Here is a 23,139-nt window from a genome sequence, read left to right as displayed (position 1 = left end):
GCATTGAGCGGTTCCACAAAACTCGACATCGGATTGTCTTCCACCCGCTCCATCCGTCACTTGTCATTCCCGCTCCACAATCGAAACGTCTTGCTCCAGGTCGCAGGTCAATTCACGGCCACCTGCATCCGAGGGTTGAATTGTTGCGAAGAATCAAAAGAGCTCGTGTCAGCTCATCCCCGGACCCTCGCGAAAGATTGTTAAATCAACTAAAACATTGGGTCCCTCTAAAGTGTCGGTAGGGCTGACAGGCATATCACCGTGTGCTGCAGAGTGCCCCCCTGACCTCGAACCGACTTAGCTTCGACCTGCCTTAATTCTGTCGTTGCTTTTGTTCCCTATCATACGTCAGCCTGATGCCAGTACTTTATATCGATCGACTTCTCGCTCGCTACTTGGAGTGTCAACAAAACCGGCCTCCAAACTATATGAGTTGATCTCGACTCAACGAAACCATGATCCCATGGGCCGCTTTTAGCACGAGGTAACTCCCTCCTCCCTCTGTTCAGCCTCAGTTATTGATGCTCACACGCTCCAGCGCACAAGAACCTGACTGGCGAGTCGAACTGAACGCTGAAAACATCTACTATTATGTCGAACATGGTCCAACCCAATATAAACGAACCATGGACTCTCCCATGCTGGGACTGGCACATGAACGGCAATTTGCCATTTCTCAACTCGGAACCAAAAGTGTCGGTTTCGAACAGCAACACATTGCCTTAATGCAGCAAGCTCTTCAACAGCTCAATACTCATTTCACCACCCACTCAACACATGAACCATGTCACCCGACCTCGCCTCACTCGGAGGACCTGACAGATTGCCGGCAACCGGTGGACAGTTACAGCCCCTTGCCGCCGCTTGATATTTCTGACGAGCCCTGCTTTGAACCCTTAACGCCTTCGCCGGTGACGGAGCTGGAAAGATGTTCACGCTCTCCCTTGAACTTACAGGAGCTTATGAATCCTGTGCCACTGACACCCGCGAGTCTGAAGAGGAAATCATCCGATGATCTACTGCCAAGTATCCTTGCCGACGATGAGGCTGGACAGGGAGCTGATGTCGAAGAGGATTCTCTTCTTCCCCGCCATTCTCTCATATATCCTCGAGCAAGCCACATACTAAGCAAAGGTGAAGCCACTCGCACACGGCGAGGCGTGAGAATGCGAAGAGGACGATCCATTCAGAGGCACCATTCAATGCAAAATTCCCACGAGACGGAGCGGTTTGAGAAGGAGGGCCAGCTACTACTCAACCTGGCGCAGAGCCCAAGGTCGATGGGATACTCGACTTGAGGAAACAAACCACCAAATGATCACTATTGGAACGCAACCAAATGACGCTCGGCATCGATGAAATGTGTTCTCGATGCCGATAGACACTCACGACACCATCCCACTACGAAGATTCCTCTTCTCGGTATTACGGCGTATTATACTTTTGCGTACTCATCATTGCCAGACGTTATATTTCGCCGCTATTGATGCAGCAAACACGAACCTCGACCCTCTTGGCGGGGACCAACAGCACCGCGGATCGCCAACCTTTGGACCGAAAAAGTTGTCATAGTGGAGTTTTCTTTTTTTGTTTGGCTCCTGCGTTCAGCATGACTGGCTTCGTCTCCTGGGGTTGGGTACCAGTAATTGCCATTGATGGTCTGATATCCAGATGTCTTGCATGGAGTTAAATCCCAATGGATTATTGTGCTGCGGGTTACTGAGCTGAGAAGTTTTTAGCGACGGCGCTGGAAGGGACGTTCCCATTCAACAAACCATGTTTTTGTTTTGGGGGGATAATGGAAAACCGGGTTATACTTTGACGATCTACGGAAGGAGCCAAAGGATGTGCAGGACGATGGAAGACGAGACAACGGCGAGTCCTCATGCAAGGATGATGGGCGCAGGATGGGAGCGCAGACCAGGATGGGCTTCGGTCGGCCAATTCATGGTCCACTGAGGCGGGATTGGGGAAGCCGTTTGCATAGATGCCCCGCTATACCTATATATACAGGTCGAACATGGCGTCTCGCCACTCAACAAAGAGATGGACAACGATACTGTTTTGGATACGAGTGGCTGCCAATCTCCTGACCAGTGCTTCCTGAATTTGACGCCCCTATACCTCCGTCGCAGCTTGCGCATACCGGAGGCCAGGTTGCAGAGGGCTGATTACTCAGGGTCGAGCATAGATGCTAAGCGGCCAAGCTCCGATCCGCATGGCATTCTGACTCTGGGCACCATCGGCCGCAAGGGTGGGTTTTCCCAATGCCTATTTCCCTATAAGGCAGCAACCCAAGGGAGAAGAGCACGCGACGGTGATGGGCAAGACACACAGAACGGCCCTCTCCTTGGGAGTAAGCGAGGGGGGCAAACGTCATGGTTGTGGGTGGATGTTCATCTCCGGAGATGCCGCTCCCCGTCGCCTGCTCTGCTGTGTATGACAGGCAACTTGCGACACACTAGGGGAAAGAGGGACGGAGGTGGTTCCTGTTCGGTGTGTGTCTGTGCAAATGGCTGTGCGGATGCGCTTGTCTGCGACCGAGTTCCAGCAATAAGTGCTTACTGTTCGTCGGAAGGGAGATCGACCGGGCCCACGCCGACGGCAAAAGCAGTTGAGCGAGGGCAAGGCTGTGCCTCGAGCGCCCCGCCACGACTGCTTACCTAGGTAGGTAGCTCGGTAGGTAGTACCTACTGCCCAAGTCGCCAGGCACTGGCCTTTGTATCACAAGTCAGGACTCTGGAACGATCCAATCGGATATCACGAAGCCGCCTGCCCAATGCGGCGTCGGCCGGCGGCTTGCTGACGACCGTCTACCTACCTCGCTACCTAGGTACCTAGCTTACCCCGTCCGTCCACCGTCCCCGGTCGACGCTGATGGAAACAACCAGGAAGTCCAGGACGAAACGTTGACCGTCGGTTTGGGAGAATAGCTCACTTGATTGAGTTTGGGGGCCAGATCGGACTGATCCTTCCTCGTTAATAATTAACAATCATGACATTAAGTACCTTTTGCACTTGTCATTATCATTATTAATGTAAACAGACAGTTCCCCCACGCCTTCTCGAAATGCCGTTCAAACGGGCCTTGAGAGCGAGAGACCGAGCTGCCCGCGCGGGTTCTGCGATCAGTGAACGGGTAGGTAGCGAGTAGGTAACCCTGGGTATCGATTTTGATCGTAACGAGAAAGCGCCCCAGCGGGAGGGGGAATGGCAATACCCCAGGACATCTATCTTCATCACGTTTGTTGGTTCGACCCGACTGCAGCCTCTTAGGGCTGGGGAGATTGCGAACCACCCTCTTACCGCTCAGCAAATGTATCACCCCCAGGTGCCGAGTAGGGGGGTATGCGGCGTGTACCGAGTATTACGTGCCCTTGGCAGCAATATTTGGTGGGGGGGCCACAGGTAAAGGGTACCCCGTACCTGCCTACGTACCTAAGCTACTGTGTTGAGTTGGTGAGGGTAAGCCCTGGGCAGGAATAAGGAGGTGGTTGAGGTGATCACCCTTCAAGGTTGTTCTCGTAGTCATAGTACCAGTGGGTAATGACTAGGCGAAACTACGGTTGGTGCCGTTGTTGGGGGAAGAAGCGAAAAGCAAAAGTCACGACAACAGATATCTGTTGAAACGACAATAGCGGCAGCGAGAGTAAGAATATTATTATAGCAGCGACAAGAATGGCAAGCAGCGAAACCGACTCCGTACAACCGCAGGAAAAAGAACCATCCGTTTTCCTTCCATCGATTCGAAGGAGACTAAGGAACGAGTAGAGACACACATGTACCTCGTAGTCGTGCATCATGTACTCGGTAGATCTCGTGCTGCACCATTCCATACTCGGCATTTCGTCCTGTGGCCGCGACTGGTGGAAACCACCATCTACCATCTTATACTTGATTTGAGATCAACGGCCCTGTCTGTCGCGTGTTCACGGATTCGCGAACGTGTTTGATCCGGATTTTAATTTTCCCCAAAAGATAAATTCCCCAAATGGGTGGTGGCCAAGAGCTGGGGGCCGGCGAGTTTCCGTTTCGTTAAACGAGAGGCCATTGATGAGTAGTATTATTCGGTAATCGTCGTCTCAATTGACAAAGCCAAGCGAAGCCGTGAAAGAATAAAACGAGATGAGAGCGATAGAGGACCGCCTCGATCAAAGCGAGCAGGAAAAGGCCTGGTTTTTGCCGTAACCCCGGCGGTGTTTCTTCTTGTTCCGAAAAGAGCGCGAATACTTGTTTTCTCCTGTCCAAGATATGGGGATTAGTGGCTTTCAACGGTCGTGAGCCGTGACAGAGGCCAGTCGAACTCAGATAAGGAAGCGAGCTCTGAGAAATCAGAGCGAGCGCGGGAGCGGGAGCTGCCACGCCCTCAGCAACCGAAAGCCGTGGTCAAACGGAATCCTTCCCAAGGAGTTACGAGTCTGTGATCTGGCTCGGCTGGGTGCTCGGAAATCAGTCACTTGCTGACGGATGTCCATACGTCTGGGTGGACACTGCTCATCACTCGCAAGAGACGCCTCCCCGAGTTGCGGTATTGCGAGAGGGGGCCCTTCTGTTGCGAGGAACGAGCAGTCGCTTGAACGTGACGGCGAGTCAGTGGCATGGAGACTGACGAGACTCATTTTCAATATGGGCCATGGCAAAGTAGCCATCCACCATAGGTAGAGGTATAAGCCACGCATGGTGATTTCGAATTTGTGGTGTGTTAGTCTCTGCAAAAGGACACTCGCCAACCTCGGAAAGGGACAGGTCATATTATCACTCGTATGCATCAAGCCCATCTTGGATGCTGGACACTCACTTGGTCCAAACCTCGTGCAGAGTCCATTGGTAATCGTCCGACAAGACCTCGCACTGAGCGAGGCGAGTTCAGGGGGCGCCGGTGAGGGAAATTTGGACCCTTTGTTGATCTGCCGGGGTTGTTGAAGTTGGTCTGCCTACCTAGGTACCTAGGGGCCTGCGGAAATGGCAAGTCCGCATCCCCCGAGTATCTAGTCAAGGATAGCATGGGCCATTACCTCCCAGTATTAGTGGCCCAAAACCACTTCCCCGTTGGAGCTAAACAGGTTCTAACGGCGACCGTTGAGGAGACGCGGTCAAATGGCTGCCGCATGCATCTCAACGCATCGAGCAGAGTACGAGCTACATTGCGTGTAAGTCACGCGCGACTTAGCGATAAGAACGTGGGAACGACGGAGGGAGAGACAGCGGATGCTCACCTCCTCCTCGTAACTGACAAAGAGAGCGAAGTGTTCCGAGGCAGGCAAGGGCCGCTTCTACCCTTCTACCCTCCCCAGCATCTTGTTGGCTGTCCTCCTCTTCCACCTTTTCATGGTCTCTGGCCTATGATGGTACGATCCATGTATGTGTTGAAGGATCGCCCATGTAGCCACCCAGCTTCGTTCCAAGGAGGGGTTTTGGCTCCGGCTGTTTTTTCCTCCTATCCCATGTCATGTAGTGCAAGTCGGACCCCTCCTGCCATCCCCGTGTCAGTTGTCACAGGAAGAGAGCGTGTAGGCTGCTTCTTTGCTTGCAAGCCTTCTCCATCACCGTCTCTTCCTCCTTGAACACACGGAACATGGAAATTGGCTCCGTTGTCGCAGCTCGCGTACTCGTCCGACCCGCAGTCGATTCCATGGACTGGTCGCGACGAGCGCACTGGGGGCCGATAAGGTCGTGGACTGGGCAGAGGATTGTGGGAAACTTGAAACGTTCTTCACACCGTGAAGTGGTTGAGTACTGTGCAAACTTGAGGTGATCTTCAAGGAAGAAACCCCCCATCGACCTCTGCTCTTGGAGAGCTTCAGGGGTCGGAGCGCCGAAGCCTCTCGAAACGCGGCTGCCCAACGTCTGATATTCAACCCTCTTGGACGCCCTCTCGCTACCTAGGTACTCTACTCAGGTACATTCCGACTGCGCCCGACGGCCCAGACACGTTCAGGACCATCTTCCCACGTACAAGACCGGCTGATTCAGTCCTAATGTACCGTTAAAGGCGGTCGCGCCGCGGTTGGAGGAGCTCTTTCGTCTTTTTGGGATCTCATTCCTAGAATAACAGACTTAGAACGAAGCAAACGGTGTCTGGTTGCGCTGACCAGAACAGCCATCAAGAAGGATTTCACCGTCAGAATTGCGCTCCAACATGGACAATGTCAAGCATCGTTTCGCCAGTAAAGCCCCTTGCTAAATGAACGGCATTGAACGGCTCATAGCCCATCACCAATTGGCCCCCGCACTCTTTATCAAATCGCCCCCCTTACAGAGTAGATTCGGCCCTTGCCCGCACAGACCTTTTGTCCTTTGGAAAGGGTGGCACCAATTGCACCAAGCCCTTTACCTATTAATTACTCCACCTAACAAGCTTCTCTCAGGTGGCCCCCGAATAAATGGGCTGCGAATATCCGGGGTACATTACTGCACGTAACATCAAACTATTTCCCTATACACCCACCTAGGTACGTGAGAGGAGGCATGTATACTAACTAATACGTATGGGCCACATAGACACACACATACATCCTCTATTTAGACCTACCTACTTAAAGCGCCCCCAGATCACTACCGCCAAGTGGGAAATAGGAAAAGAAAGGGTGTCAATAATACCTAGGGCACTCATATCCTATGCCCAATAAATCCCATCCCACCAGCGCCGCGGCAATGTCTTCCATGTGCCCTGGCTTTGGGCTGGACGTCATCATCGACGCACGGCGCTGGCGGGTTGGTGGGTTGAGCACACACCCTTTTCAGGCCCCGAATCCCTTATCAGTTTCGCGGCCGTCATCTCTGCGAAGGAGGGAGATTTGTCCCTTATCTCTCGTGTTGGATTCTGCGCGGCCTTTGCGGGGAGAGGAGAGGGGGGAAGGATCAGAGTATATTACATTCATGAGTAGATAGGCGTGGCTGTTATTGTCGTCACACACACCCTCTCTCTCCCTCTCTCGTCTCATCCTGAAGAGAATGCGGCCTGTCTAGAGTCGAAGAATCCTCTCGCTGTAGTATTTGTTTCAATGATATATATAACTTGAGCTCCACATCTACACTATTCATCACGAGTTAGGAGCCACCTCGCTCGCACGACGTTTTCATGGCAGTCCGGCCTAAAGATGATCGAGCCTACGTCCATTTCGGACGTGGCGGCGCAGGTACTCCCCGCTACTCCCTTCGTCTCTCTTCTCCGCTACAACACAAGAATACTAACCAATCCGATGCCAGGCAATATCGTGAACTCGACAACCAAAGAGCCCCGCCGTTCCTCTGCCTCTGGAGTCGCCGACGCACAATCGCTGTCGACAACGGCGACGGACCGTGGAGGAGGCTTCCACACACCAGGGCGACGTTTCTCGACCGGAATAGGTGGCTCGGGAAACATGTCTTTGGCGAGTAAATTGCAAGGTAGATCCGAGGTCGATGAGGAGATGACGAGGCTGTTATATGACAGACAAGCGCCGGGGATTGTGCTTGTTGAAGGTGGATATCATACGGGACGAGGTACGTGTCGACTGTCAAGGGCGGGATCCTGCATATCTCGGAAGAGCACAGGTGCCGAGCCATCCCACCAACCAGGGGCTAAAATTCGAGCAGGCGGCTTCGCAAATAGATACACGAATAGTGAACTGGAAGATCAGGAAGCGCGATTGAATAACGAGAACATGCGGCGGCAGAGTCTCGCGAATATGACTCAGCGGAGACAAAGTCTGGCGAGTTTGATGCCATCAAGTGGTGGCGAGACCGGTCGGAGGGGCAGCATTGCTTCAATGAGGGATTGCCTCATGAAGAGGAGGTCGAGTAAGGCATGAGCTTTGGTTTGCTTGCGAATCTTTATCTGGGACACAACACATCCGGACGAGAAAGCAGATTGCATGTCGCAGTATTGTGTCAAGTCCGTTTGAAAGACATCATGTAACAATTGGAAGGTTGGATCATGCCGTATGCCACAGAAACTCTTGCGCTTAGCCGATAACCACCTTCTCATGGCCAGCGCCACCGCCACTCGCGAGTCAGCTCGCAGCTGCTTATTTGAACTCGGCGAAGTCATTGTGCCCCAGATAGAGCACCCAGGCAGCAACGGCTGTTCGGTTGTAGAATTTGAACGATGGGCTGAGGTTGGCCGAACAGAACCTAGGAATTGTCTCGGAGGCAAGTACCACTTCTCATCGGGGGTGTCGAGCAACGCATCAGTTTGCCCTACCCCAGATATCACCGCCTGTCTTGAGAAGCGCAACAAACTTCAGCCTGTCTCGCTGGGCTATAGAAGCCAAACATAGCCTTCAGCCACATCGCAATCTTGATAGACGCGTGGCACCGTTGATCGTGGTGTAAAATCACTGCCACACCAATGGCTCTTGTCCAAACCCTCATTCTTCCACTACCTTGCAGACGCAAAATCTCCGTTGGGTATCCTTGTCTCTGACGGAAGTGTCTCCACGTGCTCCAGCCTGGCAATCTCCAAGTCGAGGTCTGGGTCCTGGGTATGGGGCCTGCTGCCACTCTTGGGCCGCCTTCGCTGAGATGTCCTTGTAACGTCAGTGCAGACCTTCGTTAGATCCACAAATTCAGAGATGTCGGTCCCCCCATCCAGGGCAGAAGAGGTCCGCTTCTCTTCTGGTGCAAACGGAAGTGATGAGTTCTTTCCACCGACAAAATCGACCAGTTTCCCGAGAATGGCAAACTCGAGCTTAAGTTTGATTGAATAAAAGGCGGGTTTGGTGATTGTTTCGAGGATGTAGAGCGAGGCGCACTCCAGACCCAATAACCCCAGATCCAGTGTGATAATCAAGACGTTGATTGCCAGCAGTTGATACATGAGCCTCTTAGTATTCATTTGCACCGAGGAGCGAAGTATGCGAATGGCTTCGATGATATAGATCGACGACAGAATAACTTCCTGAAGAAAGAAGCCACACATCTGAACCTTCTCCATAACGTTATATCCATCCACAAACGCCTCGGTATGCGTATCAATATTTGATCCGATGGTCAGGACCGTAGTCGGTATATGCAAACAAATCGCATCCACGATGATCATCCACTTGGTCCACTTGAGAATCTTGTCTCGCCTTCCGCCTGTCAACAAGAGGTGTAGTCTCGAGTACAAGACCACTGCTTGGCCCGTAATCATGGGATACCAGCCGATGCTCAGGAGCAGCAGGGAGAACCATTTTTGGTGCTTGAGGATCAAAAAGTATTTGAAGAGGAAGCCTATTGAGTAAGGCACAATGCCTATGCTGGAAATGAGCAGACTCCAGAAGTAAAGGCCCCTGAACTTTTTGAAGGTACCGAATATGAGAACTTGCAACTCGACAGCGTTATACAACGACAGACCGAGGAAGAATGCGATCAGGACTTTGATCGTAAGGCTGTCGCCAGTATAACCCCCGGTGATTCCTTCGGCTGCTGACGAAAACGAGCTCGAGGAGGCACTGGAATTAGATGCCATTCTTCTAGGAAGGGTTTCGATCCAGGCCAAAGAATGCCTCGAATTTTCCACCCCATAGAGACCCCAAATTCGTCCGGCACGCGCTTGCTTGTTGACCAATCGTCACTGAGCCAGCCGAGGGCATAATAACACTGACGCAGTCTGCAAGAAGTCCGCGGGCGATATCGTTTGAAGCTTGATTCCACATTTTGAGAGGAGAAACGAACACTGCCTGAAAACTGTGACTGATGATCAATGACAGTGTCGATCAACGACAAAGTCGATCCTGCTGTACCCCGCAAAGGCTTTTGGGGCGAGATTTCCTTGGAGACGGCGAGAGCGCGCTTTCGTTCTTATTGGATCGTCTGACTGCCGTTTTGTCGAACGAACTACACCGTCGCTTCGCTAGGGAGCAGATAACCCATCAGGCGCTCTACGTCATTCTCTCGCGCTTCTTGATCAAGTTGCCCAATAATTGAGCCTCGGCCAGGAGTTGTTGACCGGTAGAGGTCCAGTTTGGTGGATTGGCGGATTAGTTGATCGGCAATGTATGTATTGCTGCTATGCCGTAGCAAGTGGATGTTGGACTCTCGACATGTACAAGTGAGTCTTCACGATTTTTGACGCTCGACCTTCGAGGCAGATATAGCTTCTATGTAAGAAAGACCGTTGACGGCGATTGTAGGGATTTCCTCTCTCCTTCCTTTGCGACTCCCGAGACCACAATCGCTGCATCATGTTATGTGTTTCTGCGTTCGGCTGCGTCCGGGATCTGTGCAGTCGTCAGGTCCGCGCGCCGTCATCTCGAAGAAAAGTGGCATGGGGCGCGCTGCCCCAACTTTCAGGTCGTACAACCCTCTGACTGACACCTCTTCTGACGGTGCTGTCTCTACCCAGCCACAATAGCTTCCCTTCTCTAAGTCGAGGTAGCTCGTTCAGGAACACCCCTCGAATGGACCTTCTTCCGCGAGCTGTGAAGAGCTGGGCACCGTAAGCCTCAAAGTGCAGATCAGGTTTGGTCCAGAAGCATCGCCCCCGGAGTTGATTGTTGGCTGTAGCATGGTCGCAGAGGTTTTGAGTGATATCTTTCGTGGTCACCGTTGGAGACCTCGGTGACCAATCGTCGGATTGTATTATCCCAGTCCTGGACGTATGATCCTGTTTTCGCTGCTCGTTCTGTTATTGTTCCTACTTTGCACCGTCTGTGTTTCTTGCCGCAACGCTTCGAGCCAATTGCTCGTCATAACCGGATGTTGCCAGACTAAATCTCTGTCACCCTCTCTTACTCCGGCGGACAAAGATGCCGGGCTTGGACTCCTGTCTGAGTACGCAGGGAAGCTAGACCGAGTCCAAAGTCGCTCGAGGCTCTCTCTGCCACTTTGGTGCATTGTTTCGCCGGTCCGTGCCGCAGTCAGGTCCGTCATTCGGGTCGAGGGTATCGAGACGACTGAAGAGCGAGGCGACGCTGGCCGGCGCGGAACCTCCTCGTCTTCCACGGTTACTCGAAAGCCCATGGGGATAGATTTCTCGTCTATGGCCATTAACGGATATCGGACTGTCTCGTCATACGAAGGAGGGCTGTCGTAATGACAGCTCTGCGGCTGCACATGCGGACTTCTGTAGCGATCGGGTTGGCCGTTGGTAACGGCAACAATGCGGGCATGCCGGGTATGGTCTTCAAGTTTGCTTGGACGGTCACTCGAAGCACCGCAGCAAAGGAAAGAAGCAAGAATGGCCATGACTATGTTTTCCGTGCGCAGAAGACGATTCAAACATTCGCACACCGACGGAAACTGACATTGAAGACGTGGTAGGTGGCAGAGGGCAGAGGCTGAGAGTCGTAAGACGCAGCAGGCATCAGGCTGTCAGCCAAGGTTTTGAAATGACGAGCAAAGGCGAGACGAGTTGACACAGCCACCACAGCCACCTGCACCTTCAGACCAACGTAAGAGAAATCCGCCCCAGATTGCCTACGTAGGTACCTAGGTATGTTCCAAGGTGGTTTGAGGCGTGCGAGGACACTGATGACTGGATCTGATGTAGCTGCATGCAAAGCCTTGTAACCAAGTTGCGGCAGGATGCCGGAAAAGCATATGCCAATGTTGATTCCGATTCCATTGCAGACAATAGTTGGCTGGTCCTGGCTGGATCAGATCAGGGTTTACGGGCCTAAACAAATCTACTGGTCTGTATTGGAGTCGGCGAGCAAACATTCCACTGGCTCTAACAATATTGGCTGTGGTGTATTCAGGCCTTGCGACGACCATGTGCCGTCACTTCAAGCGGCCTCTTGATGCTTAGCCACATAGGTCTCCTTAGTCTCGGCCTTGTCCTCGCCTTCGTTCGGTGGTGAACCATGAATACCAACACCAACCGCCAACAGGCGTTCGTCAAGAGCTCGCCTGCGCTCCTCGTCGAGATGCGAGAGGTCCACAGCCACTTCGTCCCCAAATTTGGCAGCAATCTCTTCAAGCGAGAGCCCATTGGTTTCCGGGAGGCGCCACAGAAATGGAAGACAGGCCGCCGGAACAAGGATAAAGACGAGGTAATATCTGCAATTCATTAGTACAGTCAGAGGAAAAGCGATGCGGAGAGACAAGAGCAAAGACAAGACACTTACTTCCATCCAATGTCGGCGAATGCAGTCGGTGCGACCTCAGTGTAGAGCAGAGTCGATGCAAAAAGACCTGCAATCGACGTGCCTAGCCCGTGTGCTCGGACACCAGTTGGAAAGATTTCGCTGCAGTACACGTAGCTGCTGGCGTCCTGGCTCCCTCCGTAGAACGTCACAAAGAGAAACAAGAACAAGACACCCATTGCGTTACCGCCCTTGTTGGATCCTCCCGCATAAGTAGCCACCATCGCTGTCTCGACAATCATCATGCAGATGCAGCCGGCCAAGCCAAAGGTGATGATGGGGATCCGTCCAAGGCGATCTAGCAGCATTGAATTGATCCAATTCATAAAAGCGGCCCAGGAGGTGTAGATCGCGTAGAGCAGCAGAGGTAGCCATCCGTACAAGCCGAGATTGTTGTACAAGAGGACTTGATAGTTGTTAATCACGAGGACGCCCGTGCTCTGTGCGGCACACCTGTCCAGTGTGTTAACAGAGACTCACAAGGGGTCACCAAAGCAAAATATAACACAAGGGAGGTGTAGCACAAGCGAGATGTGGTAAAAGCGAGATGCGATAAAAGCAAAAGCCGCTCACGAAAAAAGCGGGTCAAGGAAAACGCGGGTGGTGAAGAAAGCGAGACATACTGGACGAGCAAGCCAGAATAGATCCGCTTGCGATATGAGGCGCGTTTAAGCATGCCCCAGATTCCGTGCACACCAGTCGCGTTCTCCAATTCGATCTGCTTGGAGATCTGGTAGAATTCCTCCTTGGCTGCCAGTCCTGCTGGATCATCTGGTCGGGAGTGCAGCTTTTGGAGGATCTCGAGCGCACGTAGCTCTTGGCCCTTTGAGATGAGCCAACGAGGTGATTCCGGTAAGAATGGCGAGCCGATGAGAAGGATCAGGGGGGCTACAACCTGCAGACTGAGGCATAGTCGCCACTGCACGGTGGGCGCTGCAAAATAGCAGCCCAGACCTGTGAATGCGGCCGAACCCTAAACCCTTCAGTCAGATCCTCACTATACGAAAACGCGTTCCACATGTAATATACTCACGTAGCCACAGACAATCAGAACCCCGTGTGAGCCTTGCCCAAATATCAGCACGACGTCGAAATTGAAAACGAATCAGAAAAGGCTCTTTACCGGTCATTCGACCTCGTTGCTTTGCAGGCGACAGTTCCGACTATTCCGCATGTTAGTAGAGTCACTTCTCACAAATCAAACGGATCGACTGACCATGTACGCAGGCACGGTCACTTGCATCATGCCTACACCCACGCCACTGAAAAAGCGTCCAACGAGAAACATGGCAACGTGAACAGCGCCCCCCTGGATCGCGCACGAGATAACGCAAAGGGCACAGACTATCTGAATAGACCTGCAGCGGCCGAGTCTGTTGAGAATCCAGTTGACAATGAGAGCACCAATGATGCCTCCTCCAGCGAAGAGACCATTGGCGGCTAGTTCGCAGCGTCAGGACTCTGCAATGCCAGTGAACATGCTTTCGCTTACCGCCGATTATATCGTTTCCCTTCTGGGCGTCTGGTCCAGTGATAGAAATATTGAAATAGTCCCAAAATGCGGGCAAACCAAAGACGGAACCGATAATGGATGAACTGTATCCGTACGTAAACGAGCCCAACGCACTGAAGAAGACGACAGAGAAGTTGTAAGTGTTCGCCTTGGCGGAGTGCGAGGCCTCGGCCGCATCCCCAGTGCTATGCTTGAACAAGCCCATGCTGAAGAACGAGTCAGGCTCGTGCGGTAGATGCAGATACAAACGGTGGAGATCCAAAGAGGCACAAGTCAATTGGCAGGGCCGGTCAGGGGTTTATATCCCCCTGCTTTCCCAACCACAATATAACCACGAGTTGAAGGTGGATCCACGGAGTAGAACAAGGTGAGGTACTTGGAGACAGTGCTCGTCCATAACATTGGGTGACATTTCTGGGTATCTAGGTAAGTCCACGTGTTGGGGAACACGGCAGACCAGCGGTGAGAATCCGTGCGCGGTACCGCTCAGCCTGGTGGCTTCGCGGCATCATCGCCGTCGCTCCTGCGAATCAAGGGAGATGAAGCATGCACGGCATCAGTCTTTTGCTAAGTAAATAGCACAGAATTTGTGGGGGAGGTTCTGTGGGACTTGGGGAATTGAGTTGGAATGGAGTTGGAGACCTGGAGGCTGGAGCTCCCCGCGTCGGCGATGTGCCGTGACGCCTTGGAATTGGCAGAGGCCCAGGGGCAAGACTCCACATGATACCCAGTACCTTGTACATCATGACAATGAATCATTGCCAATTGAGTCAGATCCAACGTCACTTAACCTCGGGTATTCTCGAGTTAAGGTGCCAGGGCTAAACATTCACTGCTGAAGGAGACGCGGGCGGAATAAACTCATTGGATGTAGCGGTCGTAGTTCGGTAGTTGTCGTTTTCATGTCTTGGGGATATACTTTCCACTATCGCGCACCCTAGGTTAACGTGTATACCGGTCTCCTCCTGATGTCCCTTCTCCTTTGCTCAAGCCTATCCGTCGTCCGTGGTAGCGGTCAGCCTACCTTTGATAGTGGACGTAGAGAGCATCGGGCAATCCACGGGTGTCAGAGAGAAGGTAGAAAATAGCGAAGTGGGAGCTGGAAGGCGGTAGGTGGGCACAGCACTAGCGGGGGTTTCGCAGCTCACAAACCTGGGTGCGGTCCCAGGGTCTAATGTATACCCCAGAGAGGGGGTCGGAGCTTCTCAAGGCGGGTTTCGATGGGGAAGGAGGTGGGACAGTGACTCTCGCGCCCCGACAACCTAGGACTGGGGAAAGTGGACCATTCTGTCTCGTAGAAACCGTCTTCGCCGACCGAGGCCAATTCCTGGTGAGGACGCGTGTACACAACAGAACTGTAGGAGAGCGGGACCGCGACGGCAAAGAGTGAGTCAAAATATGGTGGTTGAAGCGGAAGAGAGAGTGAGTGAAAGACGGGAGGAAATTAAATTGAGAAGAGGTTTAACGGTGAGGTACGGTGGTACACAAGTGGTCAATGGTGAGTGGTGGGTGATGATAAAGCACCGCAGTTGATACCCTTTTCACAACTCGCCAAGTAAAAGTTCCCCTCTCAACCACTGCAGTACCTAGGTTAACATACTGCTCTGGATTTCTCATGGCTACCTAGGTAGGATCTTTTCGCATTTCTGGTACTCGGTATGATGCAGGCTCAGCCGCCGCCCAAAAGATTGCCACATCCGGGATAGAATTGGCATAGTCTCCTGATCACACGGTCGGAATTGGTGAAGAAAGGACCTAGGTCTTGAATCCACCTGTATTTGCCTGGACTATAACCTTCAGGAGGTCTCCTCGTTTCTTTAGTCAGCCATTGTAGATATGAATCTCCGTCGTCGTGTGTAGCAGCAGAGTAAGTTTTGAAAAGAAGCTCGGTATTGTGAACGAGAATCCTTGTGCTCAATTGGACTTGCTTTCGCCCGGACCAGAGCACAACATATTCAAGTCTTGGTCTCACGCGTCATTCAGCATAGACACACTGGACAGTATAGAGGATGCTGTTGTCTGCAATCAACTCCACCGTCCAAGGTACCGTGCAAATACCGATAGTCCTTCGAGCTAATCGTGTTGTCCATACGTCGAAATAGACCAGGGAGGGTACTGCGGAAGGCCTGGTCACTTATTTCCACATGATGACCACTTTGATTGTAGAGCCGGCGGTCGATGTCGAGCCTTCTGGAATAGACTTTACAGCATGAGTTGATTCCTTTTGACCAGGGGGATATCGGCAGCAGGCACTTTCATCTTGTTTGGTTGGAGGCAGGACGTATTGAGGAACTTTGCAGCAGCTGTGCAAGCGGTCTCAGGAATCTGGTGAAGATAATAGTGTCTTGGTGGCTGCTGCTCCTGGTTAAAGTTGTCTCTCTGGGTGGATGAGGCAGACTGACAAAAAGCCTATACCCCGAAGACGCTAAAAAGGCTCCTCTTGCGGCCCATTAGGTAGCTATCCAGGTTCAGGAGCCTCCTCTCCTTTAGAATAACATCGAGCTTGCTAATGGCACGAGTGGGCCTTCGACAAGGAGTGATTCTGGAGCCAATCGAGGCCGCGTGACTCGGCGTCCGTCTTCAAGAGTGAAAGTTGTGTGTAGCCGCAGTCCGAATCGCGAGGATCTTGCCCGCCAGCAGCGAGGAGTGCCGTGATCGTTCTTCACAGCTCCTTTTGTAGCGCTTCCTCGAGGGGCTTAAGCCCATCAATCATCACCTCCAGTTTCTCGTCCATCTTTTTCAGCTCGTCTTTCTTCCTGGTATTCTCTTTAACCAGTGCATCCTTGATCTTGACCAGCTCCAGTCTCTTCTGCTCCATTTTCTCCCGCTCTTGCTTTTCATATTCGATCCTTAAGGGCATCAACTCCTGCTCGGGTAACTCTGCCTGATCCGGGAACATGGCAATGTATTCATCCAAAGGATGGAGTGGTAGGTGCATATAGAGATGGTCGTACGCCTCGCAGGTTCCAATCTCGCCCAGCAGGTGTCTCTGTTCGTAGTACAAATTCTGTAGCTGTAAGAGCAGCCGATCCACTTCCTGTCTTGCTTCTGCCGTCTCCTGCTTGGTTGCCCGCGCTCCGAAGGCTGCCTGCCGATGTTGGCCTCGTAGCTTGGCCAGGTATGCATTAAGGATCTTGTGTTGTTGTGCCAATTCAAGCTTCTGCTCAAGTGTAGGAGTTGAGGTCGTCGCGTGTTCCTCCAGCCAAGTCAAGACAGAAAGTGTCTGCGCTAGGGTTGCGTGGGAGGTTTGCAGTAGCGGTCGCAGGGCTGGATCTGTTATGAGATCGTCTATGGCCATTTTGGCAGTTGCAACTATTTCCTCGGCTAGATGAAAACAGCAGAGATTGTGCGAGGGAGACAAAACTAAGGCACAGATGAGGCTGTGATGATTGTTTTTGCCAGGTGAAGCGCTCAGCCAATCGGAGTGGAAACTACTCCGCACTGCATGTTGAATATTTCGATAACGACCACATCGCAGCCTCTTCTCTTACCAACCCCCAAAAATGGCGCCTGACAGGGGAATCGAAGAAGCGACCGCATCTCTCGATCTTGGATCCCGACATGACGAGCTTGCTACTGAGAAGAAACCTGCGACAGAGACAATTCCACCTCACTTGTCGCACGACCCTGCCACAAATGCGAAGCGATCAGACCCTTTTCAGTTCGGACAGCGATTTCTGTCAGAAGACGACGATGTCTTTGCCTACAACGCATGGGATCACGTAGAGCCAGACACGGCGCATTACCAGTACTGCGAAACCCAATATGCCGCGCAACGCGCTTCTCCCGTCTCCGACTTTGACAGGGCCCGCTTTAACGACCACCCAGAGAAATGGTGGGACCTGTTCTACAAGCAAAAGACAAGTACATTTTTCAAGGATCGAAAGTGGCTTGTTCAAGAGTTTCCCGTACTAAGCGAGGTTACAAGGCCAGACGCCGGTAAGAAAGTAGTTCTCGAAATCGGCGCAGGAGCTGGAAACACGGCGTTCCCAATACTGAGAATGAATAAGAATCCGGCCTTGAAGCTGTTTGCGGTGGACTTTAGCAAAAAAGCGGTTGAAACAATGCGGAGCGCAAAGGATTACACGGAGTCGAATGGTGTTATGGCAGCGGAGGTATGGGACGTGGCAGGAGAAACCCTGCCTCCTGGTGTCGACGAAGGCAGCGTGGACATTGTGATTATGATCTTCATCTTCTCAGCACTGAGTCCCAAGCAATGGCAGCAGGCTCTGATCAATATTCAGCGAGTCCTCAAACCGGGCGGGGAAGTATTGTTCAGAGATTACGGACGAGGCGATCTCGCTCAAGTCCGCTTCAAGGCTGGACGGTGGATGGAGGATAATTTCTATGTTCGTGGAGACGGCACCAGAGTATATTTCTTTGAAAAGGAAGAGCTCGAAACGATCTGGGGCGACGCCTTCGACATATGCAATCTGGATGTGGATCGGCGGCTGATTGTCAACCGACAACGGCGCATCACCATGTACCGGTGCTGGATTCAGGGACGCTTCCGAAGGAAGGATGGCACCGAGTAGTTGATCAAAACAACATGCACAGCAGCTAGGGATGGTCTGGACCGTCGATCTCACAGACATTGCTAGGGGAAATATGGCACACAATAAGGCCAAGTTGTCAATCGACCAATCCGGAATTCGAGTGAGAGGCGTGGCTGGAGGATTGAAGGGGAAAAGGCAGCCGGAAATGAAGAATGTCACACTGGTTCCAAACAGCAGGGCACATGTTCAGCAACGAGAAAGCATCGGTTCATCCCAAAAATCAGCCAGTGTACATGCAGAATTGCAGCGGATGGGAGAGGCCAGCCACCAATTGGACACGACGAGCATTGCATGTGAAGATATCCCTTGCGGTGTCAAACTCGGGTTGTGTACGAGGTACCGAGTCCATGTCTTCAGCAGCGGTCGGTAGCTAGAGCCGCTAGATGTCAGACTGGTCATTTGAACTGGACCCGAGCTGCCCTTCCACTGCCTTCCCAGCAAACTTACAGTGAGACGGACCCCAAAAATGCTCAGCCATTGGATCAAATGACCAGGTCCGTCATCATGCGCCTCGCCCTCTCAGCAATCCTGCCTCATTGCCCTCTGGTCTGTTGCCACCCTTTCAACCATCTCAACCAACTCCCCACCTAGAGAAACCGACATTGGCCTGCTATCTAAATAGTCATAGTGTTCATTCTTCCCTTTCAGAGTCAGTCCTTACTGTTGTCTACCTTGTGCCTCTTCATCAGAGTGTTTCCTCTCCTCCGACATTCCTCCTACCACCGCACGCGACACGTTCCCTACGCCACTTAGCTACTAGGCATTGGCCGACACCAGGCCGTCAGACGCCGAGGACGCCTCCTGTCTAAGCCTTTCTCCTTCTCCTTGTCTTCATCGCCCTCTGCCGTCTTCCCAAGCTGCCGAATGACGGTGAGCTCAGGAAAATGTCCTGCGCAACACAAACTGTCACCTTCGCGGCCTCGTCTGCCAGCCGTGAATCCAGTCCTGCGAGAGACAATGAACGCACGCAGCTCCTACCCCGTGGCCGCCGCCATTCTTACAACACCCTTCCCCGACGACGGCAGTCCAGCATCTGCAGCGCCGATGCCATCTTTGTGCGAGTCGATCTGTTTCTGAGTGAGCTGAAAAGTAGGCTTGACAGACTAGAAAAATACCGCCAAGACAGTCTTCTACACCTTGATGCTCAGTTGGAGCGAGCGTACCAAGTTTTGAGCGATGTACGAGACTCATGCGCCCCTTCCCTTTCCGGTGAACTGCTGTGGGGGGCTGCGAGACACCGGGCTCTCATTCTGGTCGATACGCTGGAGACCCGCTACAACGACATCATGCCGTCAAGGGAAAGTCTGGAGCACAAAGCACAAGAAGGCATGAGGGTGATGGACTCCTTTCTTCTGGAGCTGGAGTCACGGATGCTGGAAAGAAAGAAACAGTTGATTGACTCAGGATGGAGGAAGGTCGACGACTCGCTCAATGCTACCCGGGAGATGCTAGAAGACGGTCTCGACAAAGCGCTGCGAGCGAGAGATTTGCTTGCCGAGTCCGTCTCTCACGCTCTGACCCGTGCAGCGGAAACAAGATTGATTCATTACGAAGATCTCCCCATGCCTTGGAGGAATAATCCCCATATTCTCAAGGGCTACCGATTCAACAAAACGCAATTCGAATGCTTCACCACCATGTTTCACGCGCACAATGAGATGGTCAATATCTGGTCCCACGGCATCGGCTTGCTAATCGTTCTTACCGTGGCTTTCTATTACTATCCCTCCTCATCGACATTTCCCCTCTCGACCAAGATGGATGTCCTAATAGCCGCTTGTTTCTTTGCCGCCGCCTGCAAGTGCATGATCTGCTCTACCATGTGGCACACCATGAACAGTATTTCGGACAAACGTTTGTTCGATCGCTTCGCTTGCGTCGACTATACGGGCATTTCCCTTCTGGTGGCAGCGAGCATCCTTAGCACCGAGTGGACAGCCTTTTATTGCGAGCCCATATCGCGGGCGGTCTACATGACTTTGACAACGGTGCTGGGAGTAGCCGGTACAATCCTGCCATGGCGGGAGAGTTTTAACCGAGCCGATATGGCTTGGTTCCGGGTGATGTTCTTTGTGACGTTTGTCGTGGTTGGCTTTGCGCCGGTGCTGCAACTGAACTATACCCGAGGAGCGGCATGGACCTTCTACTTCTATGCACCCGTTGCGAAAAGTATCATGGTGTACTTCGTGGGAGCTCTCATCTATGCGAGTCAGGTGCCTGAAAAATGGTGGCCTGGGTCATTCGATTACATTGGATGCAGTCACAATATCTGGCATGTTGCAGTCGTCCTGGGAATCATCTTTCACTATTTTGCTATGTTGGACTTCTTCCAGGGAGCATTCACTAGGGCGAGCGATGGTTGTTGCTTGGGTTGATACTTTTGACTGCATTTGGGGCTTTGGAAGAGGAGTTGATGAAGCATAGCGTGGCCGTCATCAACGATGCATTGGCTCTAGACTGACTTGCAATTTTGGTCGGTGTTGAGCCCGGTCAACTTGGATGCCTATATTGAGTGCAGAGAGAGAGAGAGAATCTCGACCTAAATGAACAGAAGGGTATGCCTGAGAATAGTGTATCGAAACATGATCTGAGCATCCCTACAGATTTTAAGTCAAGATCGGTCTCTGAATTGGCGGAAATGTCCCGGATACGCAGTTGAAGTGTCTGTCCAGGCCCAATTCGACATCCGGATCCGAATACGATGATTTCCTTGTTGGAAACTCACTGCTTTGAGGCCGAATCGAAAATGGACCCAAGTCTGACGCCTGGATTTGGACAGCATTTGCTGGAGATGCAATACCAGGACAGCTATATGTAGGTAACTGCCAGACTGCTTCATTTCTCCTTGTGTACGCCGTGGGTGGAGGAGATAGACCATGATCCTCAGACAACGCGGCAGCCTAACGTCGAGACGGGCAAATATCGTATTGGCCCTCGTTCTATCCCTTACGTCTCCTCACACCTTTCTCACAGCGACAACTTAACGCCGTAGGCGCCAATTTGTCGATTGAGCAGGCTTGACCATGGCACGGAGCCTACGTTCAGGGCCAGGGCAGCCACCGACCATGAAACAACAAAAGATGATGCAGTCAGTGTTCAGGATTACTCTTGAATCTTCTGCGAGTCATGTCAAATCTTCCACACCCGAAAAGACAACAGTCCATACGAGGAGGTCCCACAAAAAGTCGCGACATGGCTGCAAGACGTGCAAACAGCGACGAGTCAAGGTAGTTCTCGTTCACGACTTCCCCCTACAAAAGGCCTGGGGCTGGTCTAATGCCTGGCAACTAGTGCGATGAGAACCGAGAAGGCGGATGTCTCAAATGTCAAAGCCACGGAATTGCTTGTGATTACAACAAAGGAACGCAACAGCAGGGCAAGGCCTCTGTCATCTTGCCCAGGGAGGAGAGGCGTTCTGCTACATCTTCCTTCTCGAATGACAGTCGGTCTCGCCCTCTGCTAAGAATCAACAATCAAGACGCGAACTTGAGGTCTGTGGCCCCGCTGCGCCTGGTTCGCAATCCGCACTCTCCATTTCCTATTGAAGTCCCAGGTCAGATGACTCCCGTGGTACAAACGTTCAACCATTTCGGCATGGTCACATATTGCTCCATGGGATCTGATCTGGGACAAGAGATCATCCGGGCGAGTGCTCTGGATCTGGCCCTCGAAAAGCCTTACCTCATGCATGCGGTCAATGGTATCGCGGCTGCACACCTCTGCTATCTACTTCCCGCTGCTCGACATCCTGTGCAGCATAACCAGAATCAGCTCGCCAACTTGTACCACTTCAAGAAAGCATTGCAGCTCTTTCGTGATGAGCTGTCCGCCGGCATCACGGAGGAAAACATGAATGCCGTGCTATCGGCTGTAATGCTGATTTGCGTCCATCAATTTATGCTCACCAAACCCCGACCGGATCCCGGAGAGAGTTTTGTGTACGCGCCGGCAGGGCAGCGGAGGGAGTGTCTGAGATGGCTGACCCTCCAGCACGGATTCAATGCTCTATATGCCGAACTGGGTGAAGTCATCTGGGGATCGATCTGGAACCCAGTTTTTATGGATTCGGACTTCAAGGAACTCGCGTCCACGGCTATGACTGCAGAAGGAGGGGACGAAACTCATGCTTTGTTTCTTGAACTGTGCCAGGTCACCCTGGAATCGTCATATGAGAACAACCCTTACTACGAAGCGCTGGAGCATCTCCTTTTCCTACGTCGACTGAAACCCGGGATGAAGTCATTCAACAAGCTGATCACGTTCGTCGCGGTGGTTGAAGGTGACTTTCTGCAATTGTTGCTGTGCAGAGAGAAGCGAGCACTGTTGATTCTGGCGCATTGGTTAGCATTGATGATGAGGGTAGAGCAGTGGTGGAGCAATGGGAGATGTGAAAACGAATGCATGGCCATCACGACATTCCTGATGCACGATCAAGATGAAAGGGTTAAAGCCCTGCTGCGGTTTCCAGCAGAGATTGTGCGAATCGATCTAACCACGGTCGAGCCATTTCACGGATGAGGGACTGATAGCCTCGACTGGCATAGGCGTTCCCTCTACCTCGTACTTGGAGTGGATAATGTAGCGTCGGTTGGGCGAATAGCCCCTCAAGTTTAGGTATGTACCTAGCTAGGCATCTAGATTCGCAATTATTCCAAGCCTCGACGTCATTTGGGAGGTTGTCCCATCACCACTGGTGGGTGACTGGTGGTGCCTAGAGAGGGGCGAGGGGGCCCCTAACAGTGCATCCGTGAGGCGCCACAGGCGGTGCGAGGCACCTAATACGAGGTAACCTCGCTGGGTGCCTCGTACTTCGGTACAAAGGAGGCTCCGGTGCCTTTTCCTGGTCACCCACTTGTCACGTGGAGGAGAGGCCTATGTTCCAGCCTGACCTGCGCCCTTCTCAAATCAGCGCTCGAGGTGTCTTCTGTTTTCAACACCTGCTGAGAATTTACTTGTTTGATCTTCCCAGTGCAAACCACTGTTACGGTTGTGATGGAACATAAATGATACCACTCGCTCT

At 52.3% G+C, this 23,139-nt stretch overlaps 8 protein-coding genes across 8 annotated transcripts; 4 read left to right on the top strand and 4 right to left on the bottom strand.

Moving 5' to 3' along the window:
- Nucleotides 1-455: 455 nt before the first annotated feature.
- Nucleotides 456-1,298, top strand: Z520_10344 (uncharacterized protein; the record flags this gene model as incomplete). The annotated part of the gene is made up of 2 exons (XM_016780837.1): nucleotides 456-484; nucleotides 539-1,298. The coding sequence occupies 2 exons, from the start codon at nucleotides 456-458 to the stop codon at nucleotides 1,296-1,298; spliced, it is 789 nt and encodes a 262-aa protein (XP_016628130.1).
- Nucleotides 1,299-7,174: 5,876 nt separating this feature from the next.
- On the bottom strand, nucleotides 7,175-7,366 carry Z520_10343 (uncharacterized protein; the record flags this gene model as incomplete). The annotated part of the gene is made up of 1 exon (XM_016780836.1): nucleotides 7,175-7,366. One exon carries the CDS (start codon nucleotides 7,364-7,366, stop codon nucleotides 7,175-7,177), a length of 192 nt encoding a protein of 63 aa, XP_016628129.1.
- A 996-nt stretch (nucleotides 7,367-8,362) lies between these two features.
- Nucleotides 8,363-9,433, bottom strand: Z520_10342 (uncharacterized protein; the record flags this gene model as incomplete). Its single annotated transcript, XM_016780835.1, has 1 exon — nucleotides 8,363-9,433. The coding sequence occupies one exon, from the start codon at nucleotides 9,431-9,433 to the stop codon at nucleotides 8,363-8,365; it is 1,071 nt and encodes a 356-aa protein (XP_016628128.1).
- Nucleotides 9,434-11,690: 2,257 nt separating this feature from the next.
- On the bottom strand, nucleotides 11,691-13,768 carry Z520_10341 (uncharacterized protein; the record flags this gene model as incomplete). Its single annotated transcript, XM_016780834.1, has 7 exons — nucleotides 11,691-11,964; nucleotides 12,033-12,503; nucleotides 12,674-13,023; nucleotides 13,084-13,115; nucleotides 13,174-13,213; nucleotides 13,267-13,490; nucleotides 13,543-13,768. 7 exons carry the CDS (start codon nucleotides 13,766-13,768, stop codon nucleotides 11,691-11,693), a joined length of 1,617 nt encoding a protein of 538 aa, XP_016628127.1.
- Nucleotides 13,769-16,225: 2,457 nt separating this feature from the next.
- On the bottom strand, nucleotides 16,226-16,861 carry Z520_10340 (uncharacterized protein; the record flags this gene model as incomplete). Its single annotated transcript, XM_016780833.1, has 1 exon — nucleotides 16,226-16,861. One exon carries the CDS (start codon nucleotides 16,859-16,861, stop codon nucleotides 16,226-16,228), a length of 636 nt encoding a protein of 211 aa, XP_016628126.1.
- A 205-nt stretch (nucleotides 16,862-17,066) lies between these two features.
- On the top strand, nucleotides 17,067-18,098 carry Z520_10339 (uncharacterized protein; the record flags this gene model as incomplete). The annotated part of the gene is made up of 1 exon (XM_016780832.1): nucleotides 17,067-18,098. One exon carries the CDS (start codon nucleotides 17,067-17,069, stop codon nucleotides 18,096-18,098), a length of 1,032 nt encoding a protein of 343 aa, XP_016628125.1.
- Nucleotides 18,099-19,003: 905 nt separating this feature from the next.
- Nucleotides 19,004-20,494, top strand: Z520_10338 (uncharacterized protein; the record flags this gene model as incomplete). The annotated part of the gene is made up of 1 exon (XM_016780831.1): nucleotides 19,004-20,494. One exon carries the CDS (start codon nucleotides 19,004-19,006, stop codon nucleotides 20,492-20,494), a length of 1,491 nt encoding a protein of 496 aa, XP_016628124.1.
- A 1,183-nt stretch (nucleotides 20,495-21,677) lies between these two features.
- Z520_10337 (uncharacterized protein) lies at nucleotides 21,678-22,637 on the top strand (the record flags this gene model as incomplete). The annotated part of the gene is made up of 1 exon (XM_016780830.1): nucleotides 21,678-22,637. One exon carries the CDS (start codon nucleotides 21,678-21,680, stop codon nucleotides 22,635-22,637), a length of 960 nt encoding a protein of 319 aa, XP_016628123.1.
- Between the last annotated feature and the right edge of the window lie 502 nt (nucleotides 22,638-23,139).

This window comes from Fonsecaea multimorphosa (genome assembly GCF_000836435.1).
Source record: "Fonsecaea multimorphosa CBS 102226 unplaced genomic scaffold supercont1.29, whole genome shotgun sequence".
In the NCBI taxonomy this organism is placed as follows: domain Eukaryota; kingdom Fungi; phylum Ascomycota; class Eurotiomycetes; order Chaetothyriales; family Herpotrichiellaceae; genus Fonsecaea; species Fonsecaea multimorphosa.
This window is presented reverse-complemented; position numbering and strand designations above follow the sequence as displayed.